The sequence below is a fragment of the Parasteatoda tepidariorum genome, chromosome 9 (genome assembly GCF_043381705.1).
Source record: "Parasteatoda tepidariorum isolate YZ-2023 chromosome 9, CAS_Ptep_4.0, whole genome shotgun sequence".
Taxonomy (NCBI): Eukaryota; Metazoa; Arthropoda; class Arachnida; order Araneae; family Theridiidae; genus Parasteatoda; species Parasteatoda tepidariorum.
This window is the reverse complement of record NC_092212.1, coordinates 30,462,221-30,484,196: the sequence shown is the minus strand read 5'-3', so window position 1 is coordinate 30,484,196 and position 21,976 is coordinate 30,462,221. Positions and strand designations below refer to the sequence as shown.

The 21,976-nt window shown below is 29.8% G+C and overlaps 2 protein-coding genes across 3 annotated transcripts; one reads left to right on the top strand and one right to left on the bottom strand.

Annotated features, from left to right (window-relative positions):
* The first annotated feature begins 580 nt into the window (after positions 1–580).
* LOC107451878 (isatin hydrolase) lies at positions 581–3,457 on the top strand. The gene is made up of 2 exons (XM_016068111.4): positions 581–951; positions 2,656–3,457. Exons 1-2 carry the CDS (start codon positions 770–772, stop codon positions 3,272–3,274), a joined length of 801 nt encoding a protein of 266 aa, XP_015923597.1. The 5' UTR covers positions 581–769; the 3' UTR covers positions 3,275–3,457.
* A 6,965-nt stretch (positions 3,458–10,422) lies between these two features.
* On the bottom strand, positions 10,423–15,475 carry LOC107446946 (zinc finger protein 346). Of its 2 annotated transcripts, none has more exons than XM_016061731.4 (2): positions 15,339–15,475; positions 10,423–11,875 (listed from the first exon to the last, which is right to left on the bottom strand). In XM_016061731.4, exon 2 carries the CDS (start codon positions 11,867–11,869, stop codon positions 10,820–10,822), a length of 1,050 nt encoding a protein of 349 aa, XP_015917217.2. In that variant the 5' UTR covers positions 11,870–11,875; positions 15,339–15,475; the 3' UTR covers positions 10,423–10,819. The 2 variants fall into 2 exon arrangements, with proteins under 2 accessions (XP_015917217.2, XP_071041021.1); XM_071184920.1 differs by having other exon boundaries at positions 15,344–15,430.
* Positions 15,476–21,976: the final 6,501 nt, after the last annotated feature.

Genomic DNA, 21,976 nt, shown 5'->3' with positions numbered 1-21,976 from the left:
ATTTGTAAATTTTTAGAGACACTTTTGTAAATTCTTTAACCTTGTGAAACTTGTATAAACACATTAAAAAAATTTATTTCCCAGTGTAATCTGAAATGTCGTAATAATTTTATGACACGTTATAAGTACTTGTATAAATGAAAATAAAACATTTATTTCACAGTGTAAACGGAAACTTCTTTATAATTTTGTGACTCATTATAAGTACTTATAATTGCAACATAAAATTTATTCCTGAGTGTAATCTAAAGCATTGGAATTTTTTGTGTTACACTAGCGGTACACATTTTTTGTATTTTGACCTATTTTTTGAAGAAAAAAAAAATAGTTTCTGTATTTTCAATATTTATTTTTTAGCAACTTTTCTAAAAACGGCTATATAACACGTTGTTTGTGTTTATGATAATCGACTGATGCTTCAAAAGCTGTATACATATATCATGCACACCTCGTTTTTTTTGTTCTGTTCTCTTGTCATTTATAACTGTGATATTGTTAATCATTGCTGTAAACTGTGAATTAGTAGTTGATGATATCTGAAAGATCAGTTCACATTCGAAACTAATCAACAACTTTTATCACACTTCAAGGAAATTATCAGGAGAGATCTTTGAGAGATTTTTCTAAACAGAATTTTTTTATTTTTATTTTTATTTGCTACTGACTGACGATTAGAAATTTTTTCTTGCATTCTAAGGAAATGTTGAATGTTTGTTAAACCAAGAATATTTCAGTTCTCACTAAAAATCGAACATATTTAAGTTCGAAAATGGGTCTGGAAATATTTGTAATTTGTGTAATTGTCACCTTATCAAATGCCATGCCTTTATCCAGACGATTAGTAGATATGACACATGTTTTCAAAGATAACACTTCCGGTTATCCTGGCATGAAAGAATTTAAAATTGATGATTTGCATAATGGAACATCAGAAATGATTGGTGGTCTTTGGTGAGTACTATAAACTAAATTCATTAAAATTTTATCATTTTGTTGACTTCTTTATAATCATTGCAACTCAACTCAATAATAAAAAAATTTTGCTAGTTTTATATCAGTTCTAATAAACAACTTTTCCCAAAACTTTTCACAGAATTGAAATTTAGTGTTAATGTGGAAATTAAATCGGAGTTTATTTAAAGAAAGTAATTTGAACATAAAAAATTATCGCAAATGCTAACTTCTCACATTGTTCAATAAAAATTTTTTTCAAAATTGTTTATTAATTTGCGTTTTGTTCATAAAAGTGCGTATACTATTTTCATATTCGCTTCATTTGTTTTAAAACTATTATGAATTTCTATCTGCGAAAGTTCAAACATGCCATAAACCTCTAAAAATGTGTTTCTTTAAATTTAAGGAGTTATAAAAATACTGTATGATCACTTATACGTTGATGTTTTTATATAAGGAATAAAAATGTTTTAAATATGTTTCTTGTAAAATCGGTTAATTAGGATTTAGTAATTATATTTTTATTAACATAACAACATATTCTGCATACATCCAAATAAAACTTGTGAAGATTTTTTTTCTAAATTTCTTGCGATGCGTTTATTTTAATGCAATTCAGTTTGAAAATTTTTTCGAAGATTGAAGAAATCGAATCAAAGAAACGCGTTTCAATTGTTTAAGGATGTAAGTTTCCCAAATAGTTACAACATTCATCAACAGATGACTCTGTTGACTAAGGAAAAAAAAACTATGAAGCAATGTCTTCTGCTGCATTTCTGGCAGCAGTGGAAAGTTTTGTACATACTTCTATTACATTTGTTCTTAGTATTATACATGCAAATCGTTTGACTTTTGAAAAACAAATTAAAGCAGGGATGTCAATAGCTTTGCTTTCTGCAAAAGTTATAATAAATTAGGAAAGAATTAAAATGTAAAACTTGTAGAATAAGGAAATTAAGTCCACTCTTTAAAAGTGTTACTACGAAATAATCGCAGTAAGGTTTATACGTGATCATATAACACTTTAAATATTTAATTTTTTTGTGGTTGAGGTGAAAAATTTATTAATAATAAAAATTATAAACTAAAAACAACTTCAATTTCGTCAATAAAATATTTTTTCGTACAAAACGAAGCAAGTTGGGGGCTCTGTTAACCCTTTCGCGCCGACTGTCACAAATACGTGACAGCAAAAAACCGTATCAATCAGGGTAAGAAGATAAAATTGGTAATCAAACTATTTCTTTAGCAGTTTATTTGTGGGCGGAGTTATAATTTTTTGATTTATTTAATTCACCATTACTTTGTTCAAAATAAAACTATTTAGTTATACTTTGAATTATCATTGATTATATATATGATTAAACTAACAATAATTAAAATAAAAGCAAAGTAAGTCTGTAAAATTAGTAACGACTACATTTAAGTTACCATTTTTTATTTAATTGCAACTTGTTTCTGATTTTGTACGAATGCTTTTCTGAATCACCCGTCCCCAAGGGGTTAAAGTTCCTTTCAACTATGTAGCACCATTTTTGAAGAACTTCGTAACTATAATTTAATTTTTTTATGAATTAAACTAACTTTTTATCTTGTTTTTTCAAATCTTCGACATATTTAATTAACTGGTATTTTATAATATTTCATTTATGCATAAAAATGTTCCATTCAATATATTAAAAACTAATCACAACGTTTCAGGTTGCAGATGGAAGAATATTCATCTGGTACACACATCGGCACTCACATGGACGCTCCTTCCCATTTCATCAAGGGAGGAGCAAACATCGATGATATTCCACCTACCGAATTCTTTGGTCCAGCTGCTGTCATAGACATAACATCCAAATCAGCTCTAGATTCAGATGCGGAAGTTACCGTTGAGGACCTTCTTTTGTGGGAATCTGCTACGGGACAAAACCTGAATGGTACAATTCTATTGCTCAACTCAGGTTGGGGGCAAAAATGGAACGATCGGCCTGCGTACTATGGTAATGAAGAAAATGGTGCCACGGACCTTCATTTTCCTGGATTTTCTCCAGTTGCGTGTCAGTGGTTGGTTGAAAACCGTAGCATTAAAGGGATCGGTACAGATACGCTGTCTCTGGACAAAGGTTCAACCACTAGCGAGTTTCTATCTCATGTCACTGTGCTAGGAAATGGAATTTTTGTTTTGGAAAATGTAGCCAATGTCGACAAAATTCCAATTTATGGATCAATGCTGTACGTGTTTCCAATGAAAATCGGCAAGGCAAGTGGTGCGCCAACACGGATTGTGGCTTCCATACCAGAAGTAATTTATGAATTGCCTAGTGAATAAGTAAAGTTATAAAAATACCGAATCCCACTTTGGGAACCGATAAATCATAAGTGTTCTCTATGCAAATCAACTAAGCAAAAGAAGCGCCAATTTAAATTGTCCCTTCTATTCCAAAATTTATTCAGAAATTACTAGATAAATAAGTGAAATTGCAAATAAAAATGTGATTTAACTTTTTGTAAAGATGAGTGAAATTGAATGTACTACATAGATGCCAACTGCTCCGGACGTGCCATAATAATTTAAAAAACGGTAAACAACTACATACTAAAATTTTCAAATATTTCACTAGTTCTGTTTACTTTTTAAATGGTGTCGCATGACTCATACGTTCAAAAGTGTCGAATTATATAAGCCTTGGAGTTATTTACAAATAGTGGTGGATAGAAACGTAATAAATTGAACTTATTAGACCAAGATTAACACATTAATAAACTACCACTCGAAAATATTTATTTGCTGTCAGGAGCAAGTTGACATCTCTGGTACTATATATATCTATCACCATAGCTTTCAACTTTTATGCTTTTTTACAAAAAAATTTTTTTAACTATTATTTAAAAATTTATAGGTCATTAGGACTTACTCATTACTTCATATTTTTTAGTCAAAGTTTAATAAATAAAATTTTAACACCACTATATAAAAATGCAATTATATATAAATATAAAAAGAACTGGTAATCACAGGGTGAAAATCCTACCCCATCCTCCTTCTATTACCCCCAATAATTTCCACCACAAGATAAATGGTGAAAAAACCACAAGTGTTTCAGCAACCCAGTTACATATCTGACGATTCTATCAAATTATTATTCATACTTGATTTCTAATTTTAAAAAAATTTATTTGATATATTTTTAACTACCACTACATTTAAGCAATTTTAATATACATAATAAGGACCCGGTTGAAACATGTTGATAGGTTATGGGTTAATCATGTTAGAAAAAAGTAAATTAGGTTTTTTCCTACAATGTATATATTTAATAGTTAATTTGTTACCACCAGGAAAAGGCTTATTTGAAGAGCAGTAGATGTTTTTTTCTTTCATCTCAGAGTCATTTTCAATTGCATTTTTATTTTCTAATGATATACATAGATAAATTAGAAAAAATATTTTTTTTTATCTCAGAATAAACCTTTTTTATTTTGAAATATCACCAAGTAAAGAAATGTGTCTTGAAGAGAATCTTTACCTTTTCCCATTTATTTCATTTTATTTTCTATTTATAATTGTGTGTATATATACAGAGATGCCAACTTGCTCCGGACAACAAAGATATATTTTGAAGTGGTAGTTCATCAATTGGGATTCTTGGTTTAATAAGTTCCATTTAGTAGATTTTTATCCACCACTATTTCTAAATAATTCGTAGGCTTATATTATTCACCACTATTAAGATATATATCATGCTAAACCTCTTAAAAAGTCAGTAAAAATAGTCAAATATTTGCAAAATTTACTTTGTAGTTATTTTAATTATTTTGGCGTGCCCGGAGCAGTTGGCATCTCTGTATCATGGAGCTAGGAGTAGATGGAGGAGACACTAGCAGAAATTCGTGAAGCCGAAAGCTCGGCAATGTTAACCGCGAAATTTACCGTCGGCCATCTTACTTACTTCAAAACATTGGCAGTTGTAGCTCGTTTATGCTTGAATTGTCGTATGTTCGGACAGTTATTATCATTTTTATTTTATTCGTTATTCGAGTAGTCTTACTTTGTCTTATTATTTTTTCTTGGACTTCTTATTATTTTAATTATATTATTTTAATTATGACTTCTTGCATCTTAAGGTTTTATGTTACTTTATAAAAATTTCAGCTGTAGTTTTATTTATTTCTGTCGAAGTTATTCATCTGAAAATTGATATTTTTTAAAACCAGAAAGTATCCCATTGCATTCCAAATATGAAATAGATAAAAAANAGACCATATATTGTGACACCGCAGGATTCAACGAAATTTTTACGTTCGAAAACTTAAGAGAAGACATAAACCTCAGGCCGATTGCAGCTCATTTTTGTAGTGACATAATTTTAACTAAAATACAAAATATTTGATTTCCTTTTATTCCAATTACCAGAAAGAACCACCTTAAAGATTAAATACAAGATGAATGGGAAAAAGGCCGCTAACGGCCCCAGGCGCCCAGTTATATTTCGATGATGATGATAGACAGGAGCCTAAGATTAATTAGTTAGAGCCCATGACGGGGCTGATGCGTTATAATATACATAATATAATACAGATGAACTAGGTAGAGCCCCAATCAAATCCCTCAGGTGAATTAGTTAGAGCTCCACCGGGCTGATGCTAAGCTAAACACCACATATGAGAATGAGAGTTTCGTTTTTCAATCATGTGAATGCCACTAAACTACCACTAAATTTATGAGTTTTTGATATACATAATATGATACAGATGAGTATAATACTGCATACCTGCCAACTCTTCCGGATTTTCCGGAAGATTTTGTATTCATATTTAAAGTGGTAGTAAATATATACTATATTTTCTTTTATAAACTTAATTTTTAAATGATTTTGATCACCACTATTCTTACAAAAATTAAGCACATATATTAATATGCGTTACTATCATGGTTGTCATCTTCACTCTTGGTTTAAACTAATTTGTGACTTCTGCGTCTTCGCTCGCCACTCTACCCTTCTCTCCATCGACATCATTACAGGCGCCCACCGCCCACGGGCATTACCTCAGATGAAGAAGTCAATTGTCCGCTTCGCGGACAGGCACTTTGTTCTCTACTCCAGTTCAAGATCATGGTTGTCAACTTAAGTTTGCTCATATACAACGTATTTGTTTGCTTAAAATTGAAGTTTTAATTCCATTTTAATACCACTTCGAAAAATGATAATGGAAGGGATTAAAAATTGGCAGGTATGTGATAGAACCCCTATCTAATCCAACGCCTCCTATAACTGAAGGCCTCCACAAGGTTTTTTATAGGTAGTCCAATCAGACCACTGTGAAGGATATCCACTTTCCGAACGAGTCATTTAATACAAAATTTAGTTAAAATAAGAAAGTGGTAGCAAATATATGACTAAAAATTTGTTTTATTTATGAATATTATTGGTTTGAATTATTCACTTGTCAACCACTACTCAATTCCACTACTCACTTCAATTCTCAAATATATATGATAAATTTCTCTCAATTACTTTTATAAAAGGTTTTGGGCTCCTGCGCACAATTGCTTCACTTTTTAAACAGTCTGCGCGGACTACTTATAAAAGACCGTGTGGAGGCTTTTTGATGAAGGAGGTAGTGTCTAATCCCGAAGATGAATTAGTTAGAGCCCCTCACGGGGTTGATGCTAAGATAGCCACCACGTATGAGAATAAGAGTTTCGTTTTTCAATCATGTGATTGCAATGTTATTCGGACATCTCGCTGTCGTACATGTACGTTATGTAACTTATTAATCGGATTACTTTTTTTGTTGTATATATTATTAATTTTATTGCTTACTTGCATTTCTCGATATCATACTTCCGTTGCCTAATGGCAAATAGTTTCGCTGAACAGGCAAGTGCCGCAAGTCAGATACCTCGCATAATATACAATTACATTAAAGCATTAACAAACTCGATGGGATAAACATGTTGGCAAAAATTAAATTATTTTCCTACAATATTATTTCAATAGTTAATTCACTACCGCTGGGAAAAAGCTTATTTGAAGAGCACTAAAGTTGTCAAGCCTGCAGTTAAATAAACAGGTATATGCGTCGAAAAATAAATGCTTAAAATTCCAAATTTGAGTATAGTATATGAATCATTTCCTCTTGTTTTATTTCTCCCTCTGAGAAACTTCATTCACAAAAAGACGAAAGTTGGCAGTTATGATTTCAATGCATTAGCATACCTGCCGAGTTTTACGCTTTTCACAAAAGTGTTTTCCTAATGGCAGGGAATTGTCCATTTAATTGAGATTGCATGCTGGTGTTTCGTAAAATTTAGCCAGAGTTAAATATTTACGATTAATTGGCATTTAATTTAAAATCTCTAGAGATAGCAAGCCTATTCCATATGTGTTTAAATTATTTATGCCGATAAGAGCGTTTCCCAAATTCGAAATAGCTCCTCAAGTGCTTTTGAAACAGTACTTTCGTTAATTTAATGTTAAACCTTTGTATTCTGAGTACTTTAGAATGATGCTTGAAGTAATATAAGTACTAAATCATTCAAGATTTGCATAATACAGTATTTAACTCAGTTTTTAAATTTCTTTACATAAAGTGTTTATTAATTATTAGCTATAAAAACGTTTGATTTTAGATTGCCAAAAATTTTATTACAAAGCTCAGCAGAGGCATCTATTTCATAATAAATTTGTAATTTGAAGAGTACGTAAAGTTAGACACCAACTACGTACACCTTCTAGACTTATTGTAATACAATTTTTCATGATTATTACTACGTAAAGTTATTATCAAAAACAGGGCAATATTATCGTTAAGACAATCTAGAACTGTAAGAAATCTAGTTCTTACAGTCCTTAAAAGATTTAAGGTAAAATTTTTGCTATGAAGAAGTTACAAATTTCTTTTTATGAGCTTTTTCATTTAAATTAAAAAAAAATTCGATTCACAAGATTTCGAAGCTAGATATATTTATTTGGAATTATTAAGCATCATGGTAAATGCGAACTAGCTAAAATGCATCTTATTTCTTAATTTTGCGACTACTTTTTAAGTTTTTTTTAAGAATCGTATGAACCTTGTTGAGAAATAAAAGTACAATTTTAAATGCGCATGAACAGTTAGGCACATTTGGTCGCGGAACAGTGACATTTACGGACATGGGTTTCCTCCCTATGTTTGTAATTACAGTATTATTTCCCCCTGTAATATAGAACTACTTCTCGTACGCTATTTAGTCCCGGCGAGAAATTTTTACAGTCAGTCAAACTCGAACTGCAGTGAGGTAAAGGTTTTCAAATGTTTATCATGGTGTGAAAACTTCAAACTTATTTAACCCCTTGGGGACGGGTGATTCAGAAAAGCATTTGTACAAAATCAGAATCAAGTTGCAATTAAATAAAAAGCGGTAACTTAAATGTAGTCGTTGCTAATTTGACAGACTTACTTTGCTTTTTCCTTAATTATTGTTAGTTTAATCATATATATAATCAATGTTAGTTCAAAGTATAACTAAATAGTTTTATTTTGAACAAAGTAATGGTGANGGAGAAAGCTTGGATGGATGGATCTCTTATTTAACTTAAAAGACTAAATTCGACACTTTAAATCAAATTAAGAACCCTTCAAAACCGCCCTCCAAGCTTCGTTTAAAAGCATGGATTAACTAGAAATAGAAAGATGTATGAGCGCACAACGACGCAGCAAGTAAGATGGCGGAAAACTCTCGCGGTTGCTTCACCTTGAAAGGAGTGGGCTAATGGGAGTGTCTTCTCCACTTACTCCTAGCTCCATGCTCTGTATATATACTAAATTTACGAATATCAAACAGATTTTGCTAGTTTTATAGGAGGTTTAGCATACCATATCTGAAAAGGTGGTGAATTATATAAACATATGAATTGTTTAGAAATAGTGGTGGATAAAAATCTATTAAATTGAATTTATTAAACCAAGAATCACAATTAATAAACCACCACTTGAAAATATTTATTCACTGTCAGGAGCAAGTTGGCATCGCTCTCTGTATATAAATAAAACTATTTTTGTATGATCTATATTGCATTAATTTCTTCAAACCATTTTAGTAACGATAATAATATTAAAAAAATTAAAAATTTACTTAAATTATGTGTTTCTAATATTCTTGGTTTCGCCGGTTACCGGTGACCTCCTGGGTTGCGCTACGAACAAACTCAGTACCGGTCACCGGTGACCCCCATGGTATTCCACGTGTTGAATCATAAATTTTAATTTTTAGAAAATAAACTTTTAAAAGCATAATTGTTTGCTTGTCAGGAATACTTTATCAGATTTTGCATCCTGATAACAATTAGCATTACAGTTAACTTTTCAAGGAGAGCTACCTCTGTAAAAAATCAATAATGCACTATAGTTTAATAAAGTATTCTAACAAGTTCTATTTGGTGATTCAGTACAGTGATTACAAACTTGGAGGGGAGGAAGGGACATCGTTATTATGTTGAGAATTGCGTAGCAACACATGATCAATACTGTCATCATATGCCGCTAAGGGGGTTTCCCAAATTCGTAATAGCTGTTCATACGCCTTTGCAACAGCACTTTCATTAATTCAATGTTAACTCTTAGTACTCCGAGTACTTTAGAATGCTGTATGGACAAATATAAGTACTAAATCATTCAAGATTTGCATAATACTGTATTTAACATGAATTTTAAATTTATTTACATAAAGTGGTTACTTGTTGTTAAGCTATAAAAATTCTTGATTTTAGAGTGATTATATGGCAGCATCGGAGTGCAAAGGGATAGTTTTGTGCAAATAATTATAGTCAAAAATTTCATTCCAAAGCTCAGAAGCAACTATTTCATATTAAATTAGTAATTCGGGGAGTGCGAAAAGTCAGACACCAAATCGTTAAACTACGTAAACCTTCTAGGCTTCCTTTAATGTAATTTTCGATGACTATTACTACGTACAATTATTATCGAGAACAGGGAAAAATTATCATTAAGACAATCTAGAACTGTAACAAAGGACTGGAAGAAAATTGGTTCTTACAGTCCTTGAAAGATATAAAGTGTCATTTTTTCTCAGCCCGGCACATTTAGTCGCGGTACGGTGACATTTACGAACATGGGTTTAATCCCTTCTAAGTTTGTAATTACAATATTGAATCCCCCTGTATAATAGAATTATTTCTCGTACGCTATTTGGTCCCGGCGAGAAATTGTTGCAATCTGTCAAACTCGAACTGCAGTGAGGTAAAGGTTTCCAAATGTTCATCATGTTGTGAAAACTTCAAACTTGTTTAATAAAAATAATTTAAAATTAATTGAATGAAAATTTAAGCACCCTTGAGAAAAATTAGTCTCCACTCTTTAAAGTTTTCAATGATATGGGTACTTTGTATTTGGTGAGGTACCCTAATGGATACCTTCGGTCTGAAGAGTTTAAACTTTAAAACTTTTTTCATTAATTTAAAAATCACTCAATTATTTTAAAAATTATTCAGAATATATTTTATTTAGAAATTTGAAAAAAAATACAAACTTGATCACATTTATAATCTAAAATTTAGCACATCTAGTGTATTTTTGAATGTTATTAAATTTAAGCATGAAAATTTTTAACGTGTTTCATAATTTTCTTGAGAAGAACATTGTTATAATTTAATAAAAATTCATTATAAGTTCAAAATTTTACACACATTTTATGTTCTTTTAATAAAACTGTTGATGTAAAAAAACAAAAACAATAGCATACCTTGAGAAAATGAATTTGAGTTAATATTACAAAGATACAGTTCGTATGTGAAAGCACCCATCTTCCCTATGCTATTTGTTATTACACAACTGAATGCATTGTTTGCATTATTCGATTGATTCTGACTTATTAAATACTACTTTCCTTATATTTTTTGTAAGATATTCGTGCTTCTGCAGCTAAGTTTTTATTTTCTTCGTTTCCTTTAGCTGTTTCGAGTTCTGTTGTTTCATTACCGTCAGTAATTTCAAACGTCTTCTTACTACTCCCCGAGGAACTGTTCCCAGTTGGTTTTGCCGAAGAACTGGCTTCAGGGACTAATTCGGATTCTTGCCTCTCCGAATTCTTTCGTTCTTTTTTCCATCTTTTAAATTCTAACCATTCTGAATGACCTTTGCTTTTTAAGTGAGCTAAGGCATTTTCTGGTCCAGTAAAGCTCGTACGACAAAGTTTGCATCTTAAATCCCCATCTACGATTTCTATTGCGTTTTCAGGATCGAAAGAAGCCAACTTCTGTATCATCTTCCTCTGCTTGACTGTCTTTTTGTGTGTTTTGCTGGACATGTGATCCCGAAATGGTTCTAAGCCGCTGAATACTTTGTCGCAGTCTTCGCATTCAATAATATCTGCAGTAGTATCATCATCAGCTTCTGATGAATCAGATTCATCACTTGCTGCTTGGGCGCTTGAGTTCATTTTTATAATCTGTTTAAGCTTGTCTACATTAACTTTCCCACCCTCTTTTGTCTTTTCCAATATCTTGCTGCTTGCCACTTTTCGTTTGTGACGCTTACTTCGTATGTGAAGGCGGTAAGACTCCGGTCCGTTAAATTCTTTGCTGCAAATTTCACATTCCTTGTAGATCTGGTTCCGATCTAAGCTGAAATCTTCATCGGCTGAATCCTCATTCTCATCCTCCTCTAGGTCTTTCTTTAGCTTTTCCTTCCGCAACGCTTTCAAATGTTTCCCACTTTTTTCATGCTGCTTAAGTGACTTGAGACCAGAAAAGTTTTTATCGCAAACATCGCATGTATATTCCCGATCAAAGTCACTGCTCTCTGAATCCGAGGTTAAAACTTCAGTTTCTAAGACACTTCCAATCGTTGAGTCGGGAACCGAACCTCTTTTTGTATTTAAGGCGCCATTTTCTTTAGACGATGTTTCGCCGTTTGTCTCCATATCAATCTGCAATTTGAAAATGATAAAGCTTAAGAAAAATTTTTTTAAATTCAATGAATAAAATATGTTTTAATGACAAATTAAAATTGTAGAAATGCTATAAAGTTTTTTCTTCCGAAAGTAATAATTAATTAGAAATAAATATTAATTAGAAACTAATTGGTTTGATTTTGTATATTAATTGCATTCATGTCTTTCAGTTTGACAGAATTCCTAAATATTCATAAAAACATATTCGTTAAGCTTCAAGTGTGAGCCAAATATAGTAATTGTTGCTTGAGTGGTCGCAAACGACGACCACAACAGGAAAATATTAGTCAATGAACCTCTTAATGGCTAATGGGGATTCCTATAGTGGTTACGAAAGAAAAACTGGAAAGTAACCACTAGTAGACAAGATAAGAGATTATAGGGACTAAAGAGACGTAAGAGACACAGCCGACTAACATTGTAAAAAGTGATAAAAATTCAATTCCTTTTTATATATTTTTTCATCTTTTTAATTTTTCAATCACAACTACCACTATGACTTACATTTCAAATCATTCATGTTCAAAGCAAAAGCTTTCTTAGCATTCAATTTTAGTAGTAAACTAGAGAAAAAAATATGCTAGAAAAATTTAAATTTTTTTTTAAAAAATTTTTTAATTTTATTATCGACTACATTTTGCATGTTAAATCACCCATGCAACCCTTATAATAACGTACTCTATACAATTAAAAATAGGTTAACACAAAAGTAAGTACTCATACTCTTTGACTATGAATTACTTTTTTCAGTGGTAGTGAACTAGAACAGAATTTTTTTAAATAAACAAATTTTAAAAAAAATATTGGATCTTAAAAATTTAACATGTTTATATTCTGCATACTGTTAAACGTATTAACCCGTTTTGTCCTGAATTTATAAATTGAAATGATACAAAAAGTGGTTTTATGGAAAAAGTGGTATAATATATTATCGAAATTAATTGGTTTTAAAACTATTAAAGCATTCAAAAAGTCTTTGATAGATCAAAAAGTACTTGTTCCTTCGAATTCTAGATCTAATCAGAAATAACTAAATCACTGTGGTATCTGAGAATCCTTTAATTCACCCAGATAAATGAAAATACTGAAAAAGTTTCCCACCACAATGAATGTCTTTAAAAATAGGAACTGTCCTAAATATATGACGCTGGGCGTTAACCGGTTAACCTGTTTATAACTTCTGTATTTAAACCTGCATATTAATAGTTTATTTGATATGCATTAATATGTTTAAATGTTTTTAATTTTTTTTAATTTGTTGTTATCTTTCTTATGGGTCTGTACGGAGGATTTTTACACTCCAGCGAATGATATACATCAAGTGCTGCTGCTAGAAATATATGTAAAAAAAAGGTTCATTTAATAATAAAAAGCAAGGTTTTTAGTTTGAATTTTGATTGCTATTTTAAACTATTTTATTCGTTGCTTAAAATAATGGTAGATATGATATTATTCATCATTATATATTTTAAAAGAGATTTTTGATTGCATTTCCTGATTAATTAATAGTAAACCTATATGAACAAATGACTCCATGAGGCTACTGCAGGCACAAGGTTATGGAGATACTATTGGCATATTCTTATAGATAACGCGTGTATTTTCTTAGTTTAATTTTCTCTTAATTTTTAATTTTATTATTTTATTTTTCACGTGACCAGTGTTATTACCAATTTTAGTGACTCATTTCCTATATAATAATCGATCATTCTCGACCGCTTATCTAGAGCTCTGCTTTCAGCTTAAGTTTTCAATTCACATTTAATCTTTATCTGTCAAATTACTTTATGAAATTAAAACCAATATCCATTTTTTTATAACTTAATTAAATAAACATTAAAATAGATTTCAAATGTAGTTGTTTTTTTCTTTTCTTTAAAATAGAGTTTTACACAGCGTGTAGTTCAGTTTTACATATAAATTAACATTTATGTGGCCGAACGTTATTGTAACGAATATTTGCTTAAAAATGTATTTATTAGATAAAAGTTAGTTCCATTTTTTATTCTGCTTGCTTGCTGTTACAACAGTCTAAAAATATCATTTTTATAACAATGGTAAAATAGCCTTATTAAACGAGATAAGATAAATTCCAGAAATTTAAAAAAATTCCTGAGATAAGAAAAATTCCGGAATCCGGAATGCTACAAGTAGACTAATAAAGATTGTCACGTTAAAGCATTTTGTATTCATTTACAGATTTTTTAGTATTCTTATTTCTTTATTTATTCAAATATTTTGATTCTTTTTAAACATAAAGGTGTTACAATATTTTATATTAATTGATTTTACATAGTTTTTTTTTCGAATATTTTATTTTCATATGTGTAAATAAGGCAGAATTCATCATTCATCATAAACACTTTTATTTATTGCAGTATAATTTTTTTCAAACATTTTTCAACGGTATTTTATATTTGAGTAACGAAATATTGTGTACAAAATAGTTCCTATTTCTATAAAAACATTGAAAGTTGCAAAATACACATAAGGGCGACCTTTGTGCTGAAATACAAAGTAAGGTAAAACAACGTTTGAGAGCACAAAAAATATATAAATTATATATATTATTAAATTATTATATAGCACAAAAAATATATATTATATATTTTTTGTGCTCTTAAACGTTGTTTTAACTTACATTGAAAGTTGCATCAGTGTTTTGGAAATTGCATCAATATTTTGAAAATTTTTCTCAATTGTTAGACAGAAAATTTATAAAAGAACATAAAGCTGTACTTAAAACATCTATGAGTAATGTTTTATTACTGAAATAAGGGCTGATAAAGCTGTAAAACTATCAATTACATCGTAAAACATTAGCAATCTGTTTCAAATCATTGCTAAAATTTCTTCTCTGATGAATGTTTTTATTTGCGCTATATCTATAGCCCAACTAAAGAAATATATACATTAATTCAATTAAAATATCTCGAAACGTATTAGTTCTCAAACTATATCAAATCTATCTTTTTTTTTCAAATTAAAGCAAGGAATTCGCATTGATCAATTAATGTAACAAGGAAGAAGAAAAAAATTCCATTTCAGCATTAAGATATAATGTTCTCATGAACTTAAAAATAATTTGTAAGAATAATATTAAAATCCTTATTCCATTATTATCATAATGAATAAAAAACGTTGCTTTTACAGTACTGGAAAGTAAATAAATCCTGTTAAAATCTGGGTATCAGTTTTTCTCGTAACGTATAAATTCTCAACTCAAAACGTATAAATTCTCAAATTATATCAAATCTTTTTTTTTAAACAAATAAATAAAAATAAGGCATTAAATTTGAGTTTGTTAATTAACATAACAAAAGAATTTATTATCAGCATTTAAATAGAATACTCTCACAAAATGTAAAAATATTTTTAAGAATAATATTTAAATCATAAAATTATAATTATGTAAATGTATAAAAAAGATATTACTTACCGTACTTGAATGTAATTTTCAATCAATTAAATCCTGTTAAAATTTCAGTTTTTTCTTTGCCTTTTGCTCTCACTCTGAAATAATTTATAAACAAAGTAATATTTATACTTTTTAACCTCAAAAATATGAAATCTGATTAATATGTGGGAGATAATGCATAGCATAGAGATAAAACATTGTTTCAGTTCATCAATATTTTTATAAAACGAAACTTTTGATGATAAAACAAGTGATAAAATCATCATCTGTTTCTAACTTTGTGCTTCGAAATCGAAAACTACGGCTAATGCCCTTAAATTTTTCAAAATTAGGATAAGTTAAAAGTTATATGGGAATAATATTATTCTAAAATTCTTTGATTTAGAAAACAGTTTTTTGTGCTTGATTTTTTAAAAAAAGTGTTTTAATACGAAAATGCTATGCCTTAATTTACTTTTTTATTAACAACTGGATATTTGATTTTGTCTTAAACCGTTTTATCCCGACTTTTTATATTAAAGTGGTGCAAAAAATGGCCTTATGAAAAAAGTGGTATAATATGTTATTCATTTAAATGGCTAATATCAACTGTTTGTTACCATTTCAGTTCGAAATGTCCCTGCACCTTATAGTTATACATCCAGTGATAGAAACTTAAATCACTAATAAATTATGGTGGAAGGGAAACTTTTAATTCTCCTAGACAAAATTGAAACAATTGTCCTACCTCAATATATGTTTTTGAAAAAGGAAACTGTCCTATAAATATGACGTTGGGCGCTAACAGGTTAACCCGTACTGTCCCAAATTTATAAATTGTAATGATACAAAAGGTGGTTTTATGGAAAAAGTGGAATAATATATCATCGAAATTAGTTGTTTTTTTCTACTGTTAGAGCATTCAAGAAGTCTTTGATAGATATAAAAGTACTAGCTCCTTATAATTCTAGAATTAATCAGAAATAACTAAATCATTGTGGTATGTATGAATCTTTTAATTCACCCAGATAAATGAAAATCCTGAAAAAAGTTTCCCACCACTATGAATGTCTTTGAAAAAAGGAACTGTCCTAAATATATGACGCTGGGAGCTGACCGGTTAATGTTCGGTACCTGCATAGTGGTTTCCACCGATTCATCTGATATGGTAACTAAGGCTCCTATACTATCAGAGCTGACCTATCAAGCAATATTGGAGCAAACAAGTTCACAAGTTAACGTTATTTTAGTATTAGTTATATTATTACAGAGATGCCAACTGCTCTGGACACTCCAAAATCATTTAAAAAACGGTAAATAACTACAAAGTAAATTATGCATATAGTTGACAATATTTGCTTGCTTTTAAAAATGTAAAGCATGTAATAAATACAAAGTGGTGAATTATATAAGCCCACGCATTGTTTGGAAATAGTGGTGGCTTAAAATCTACTAAATCGAACTTATTAAACCAAGAATTACAATTAATAAACTACCACTTGAAAATATTTATTCGCTGTGCCTATGTTAGCTCTTTGTTCCAACAATAAATGATAAGTCGGCCTGTCTAATTCAGGGGCTCTAATGGTAACAATCGAGGGGATGAAAACGTCACTTGGAACAAACGAATATGGAAAGACAAACACAAGACATAAAATTTAAAAAATAATGAAAAGTTATGCTCAGAGTTAGCATATGACCTGAATAGAAATAACATTAACGCGTATGAAAATAACATTAACGCGTTCACGCCGGGGTGACCCACCGGTGGGTCACGCTAGATTGTCTCATCTTGGCAGCTCACCGGAGTAAAAACTGGTAACAAATAAATTTCATTTTTTAATTTTTTTCCGGGAATAATAAAAATCCATAACTACCAATAGTTTTTAACGGATGCAATTTTTATATTGAATTGCTTCTTCGCCGTGATAGATTTCCTTACGTTATTGTTAAGAATAGATTAACTCCTCCCGAATATTATCTAATATTGAAATAGTTCTTCTACTAGTATTTTCTCTTTTCCCGTACCAGTATTTTCACTTTTCCCGGCGTGAACGTGTTAATAGATACTATTTCACAAGTTATTCACATACTATTAATATTATATTTCATTTTATAACCGTCGTTGAACTGCCGACCCAATTTTGGGTTTACGACTACTAATGTTCAACTCCGTAGCCTTGTAATTTTGAATCCAATCCAGAAGACAAGAATGTTATTGTATTGGTTTAATTTTTTACAAAGAAATGTTTAATGCCAAACAGAAACCATTTATTGATTTGCGTTTTTCTTTCACTTATCGGTGAAACGTCAAGTTTCGAATATATTTATCTAATAAATTTAGATTCTATCTAATCAATTAATAGATAACATTTACAAACATTCGTGTTTAGAAATATGATTAATTTCATTGGCAGACATACTTATTTTTTAATGTTCAATTTAATTGTGATTTATTTTCCGAATCTTTTTTCGAGTGCTTTAGTCATAGAAAATTGAAAAAGGATTTGTATATGACAGATATCTATTTTTGCATTTTGTTACATCATTTGCATTTTATTAAAATTTTTGTTAACTATTTACTTGAATAAAAATATTTTTCAACAATTATGAAGTTGTTACTTAGAATTTATAATTAAAAATAATCATGAAACTTGTTTCTTCAAATATTATTCTATAAAAAGAAAATTATTTTTATTAATTATTCTTTATTTTTAACAATTTAGTATATCTATGATGTATCTTGAAAATTTTGAATGGAGAGATACAAAATACTTACTTCGTCGTAAATGAAGCAATTTTAAATGATGAAAATAAATAAATAATTAAATGAATGAATAAAATCTGTCAACTAGCTCGTGAGGGAGAAAGTTTAAAAAAAAGTCTTAGTTGTGTTTCTCTGGAAGGATTCCAATGATTTGTTCTTGGATTTTATTTTTAAAAACTACATTCTTTGGGAGTATGTAAGATTTTTATACCTTAAATTCAATTCTTTTAAAAGAAAAGCGTTTAATAAAAAAATAAATTACGAGTTCAATTTAATAATGAAAATGAAAATAAATAAAAAACAGTCTGGAAGGAAGAGTTTTCCAAAGTTCTGCAAAAGCTTCCGATTTTTAATGTAAATAAACATTTTCTGAACTATGGCAAAATACGTAAATTAAGACTAACAAAAATAAAATGGCTCAACTAGTCGTGGCTCAAACTTTCAATCACTCCCCTGATTATACTATTTGGACAAATTTTATAGATTGTTATTTTTTAATAGCCAAACTTCTAAGTCGTCAAAAAAGATATGATAATTAGCGTTGTACTAGAACTTTTCGTACAGCAAAATCTTTGTACATTTTTTATCTCTTAGGTCAATCGACTTGCGTTTGATCTCTTTCGAGTCAGCGTACTTTGCGGTAGTCAAAATAATTTCGAATATTATTTTTTTATTCTGTATGTGGAAATAATAAAGAAAAGAAAGGCGCCAAATTCACTAGTAATAAGTAGAGATGGGTCAGAAGTAATGGAGCAGTGACTTGTCACAGTGACTGAAAAATCACTGCTACTTTCACTGTGACAAATTTCACTGCTACTATCGCTGCTCCAAAAATCACAGTGAAAATGTTTTTCACAGTCACTGTGACAGCCAGTCGCTGCTCCACACGGTGCCTCTGGAACCATTTTCCTTGCTCCGTCGTGATAAATGTTGCTGTCATTTTCGATCGAATATTATAACGGTTAACGGCTTACAGTCACTGTTTGAGTTTAAACGTAAAGCCAGGATCACTATTTTGGTCATTTGCATAATTTGCTAGGATTTCTATAATAAGTGGTCAGATAAAATTGTTAGAAAATATGGAATCTTTAAAATAATCTTATCGCAGTATTTTTTCTCGCATATATTTGAATACGGTTAAATTTTTATTTACACTAAAAATTTAAAGCAAAGTATATTTGTCATTTTTTTTTCTTCTTTAAATTAGATTGGGTGTTTTATTATATATATGTATAAATTATAAAGTATATAAAAGTCAAAAATTAAAAAAATGTATAATTTTGCGAGTTTGTTAAATATGAAATATGCTAGAAGCAAAAGATATTATTTAAAGACTTTGTATTTTAACATCAAGTTATTTAAACATTTATATTTTAAGGTGTGAAATAAATAAAGTTTTCTATCTTATTTTTCCCCCTAATTTGGCAAGTTATTGCTTTTGTGAAATGAAAGTGACAAAAGGAAAAGAAAAGAGACAAAAAGGGAAAACAAAGATAGTACGAAATCAGAAAAAAATGAACACATCAACACTAATTTACATATGAAAATTATATATACAAATATTTTGGTTATAACGTTAACTATAATTTGGCGCACGAGAGAAAAAGTGTGTAGTGCTTACGAAGCTGTCCTTTGTCTATCGTTCGTTCGTTCGTTGTAGTGGAACTGGGAGTCTGAGGCATTACGGCCATTTTCCCACTCATCCTGAAATTAGACTAAGAAACATACATGACAAAATTAAAGTTTGGGGAGCAAATGGAGTTCTTGAGAAAAGAGAAATGGCACCTTGCCATTATTACGCAATAACAAAATTACAAATAATAAAAATGTACATGAAAAAAGGTAAAATTAAAGTACAATGGGAAAATAAACACTAATGAATATTTACAGTATGGGAATACATACAAAAGGGGGGTGAGTTAACCCCTTGGGGCCGGGTGATTCAGAGAAGCATTCGTACAAAATCAGAATCAGGATGTAATTAAATAAAAAACGGTAACTTAAATGTAGTCGTTGCTAATTTGACAGACTTACTTTGCTTTTACTTTAACTATTGTTAGTTTAATCATAGATATAATCAATGTCAATTCAAAGTATAACTAAATAGTTTTATTTTGAACAAAGTAATGGTGAATTAAATAAATCAAACAATTATAACTCCGCCCACAAATAAACTGCTAACGAATTACTTTGATTACCAGTTTTATCTTTTTACCCTGATTGATACGGCTTTCTGCTGTCACGTATTTGTGACAGTCGGCGCGAAAGGGTTAAAGGATTGTGAAGATGTGTGTATATGTGTAAGTAAGTGTGGCTCTGTTAAAGTAGAGATCCGGTCGTCCTGGTAATTACCACTTGTGCCGGGTAGCTCTCTACACTTAACACGTTCACGCCGGGGTGACCCACCGGTGATTTTCTCATCTTGGCGACGCATCGAAGTAAAAACTGGTAATAAATAAATTTCATTTTTTTGTTTTTTTCCGGGAATAATAAAAATCCGTAACTACCAATTCTTTTTAACGGATGCGATTTTTATACTGAATTGCTTCTTCGCCGTGTTTAATTTTTTCACAGTGAATTGTTATTGTTGAGAATAGATCAACTCCTCTCAAATATTATCTAATATTGAAATAGTTCTTCTTCCAGTATTTTCTCTTTTCCCGTACCAGTATTTTCACTTTTCCCGGCGTCAACGTGTTAAGTAACAGGGATTAGCTTACCTCTCTTCAGACCCCGAGGGATTCGTTTGTATATCGATAGTTAAATATTTGTTTTTTAAATTTATATCTATCAAAATATTGCGGTAAATATTCTCAGCGCAATTTATGCTAGCAATTTTATAACCGAAATTAAATTGATGTCTGTTAATTTACATAAGATTAATATTGTAATCTTTAATTTTTTTTTGTGACTTTTTAAAAATAAGTGGTACAATATCAGGTTCGCGAATTTCTTTAAGAGGTCCGCTTTATGGTAGAAATAACTTTTTATTTTTTAATATTCCAAGGAAAATAGAGGCCATTTCCAAGTTCTATATAATATCGAATTAATGTTTGAACTGATTTAATTTATTACCTTATGAAACATAAGGTAATTTTTCTTGAGTACAATACAGCTTTTTTTTTCTTTTTAATTTCCGTCCTCTCCATATTTATGGATAAAAAGTTTAAATTTGAAATGAAAAATATAGCAACGTGAAAAGTCTAAAATATGAATTCAGTAAAATTTTTTGTGCTCACAGAATGTGATAATTAGTTTTTTTCTTTTTTTTTCTTTTCTCTTTTCTTTTTTTCGTTTTGAACGTTACAGTATTCGTCAATAATACTTTAGAGTTCAATCTGTGCATGTTCTTGATTACTCATAGATTCCTAATCACACATCTATGCATGCCTAACAAAAATGTTGATTAATTGTAATTTACTGAAATAAACAAGAATTAGAATCGCATAAATCAGGTAAATTTTTTATATCCATTAATAAAACTAAAGCAAAGTGCTTCTTCCCTTCCGAACAGCAACATTTAAAAGAAAAAGTGTTTTGGCGCCATCTATTGGCTACTACTTTACTGACGGTCTCGTTGATATATACCTTAATTTACTATTTTTCTGAGATAAAATCTTTTCTTATGTTATTTCAAAATATTACAAGAATTAAAAAATTCACATATTGGTTATTAAAAATCATGCTACTATAAACGTTTAATAAAAACCATTACTTATCAGAAAAATGACTGCTAAGTATAACGATTAATTATTTTAATTAATAACATTAAAAATTGATGTTACCGATTGATTTTACTAAAAACTAATTATGTTGATCATTTGTTAAAATATTTAATCGATTAATTCATACCAAACTTTGAAAAATTGCAACGATTAATCTACTTGATTGATAGAAAATATCGATTAATTCT

What these genes read in the sequence shown, in the direction of transcription:
- LOC107451878 (XM_016068111.4), top strand. Translation starts at nt 770, where the DNA reads ATGGGTCTGGAAATATTTGTAATTTGTGTAATTGTCACCTTATCAAAT. An exon ending in GAAATGATTGGTGGTCTTTG is followed by an intron (nt 952 to 2,655) that starts GTGAGTACTATA and finishes ACAACGTTTCAG; the next exon opens with GTTGCAGATGGAAGAATATT.
- LOC107446946 (XM_016061731.4), bottom strand. Translation starts at nt 11,869, where the DNA reads ATGGAGACAAACGGCGAAACATCGTCTAAAGAAAATGGCGCCTTAAAT.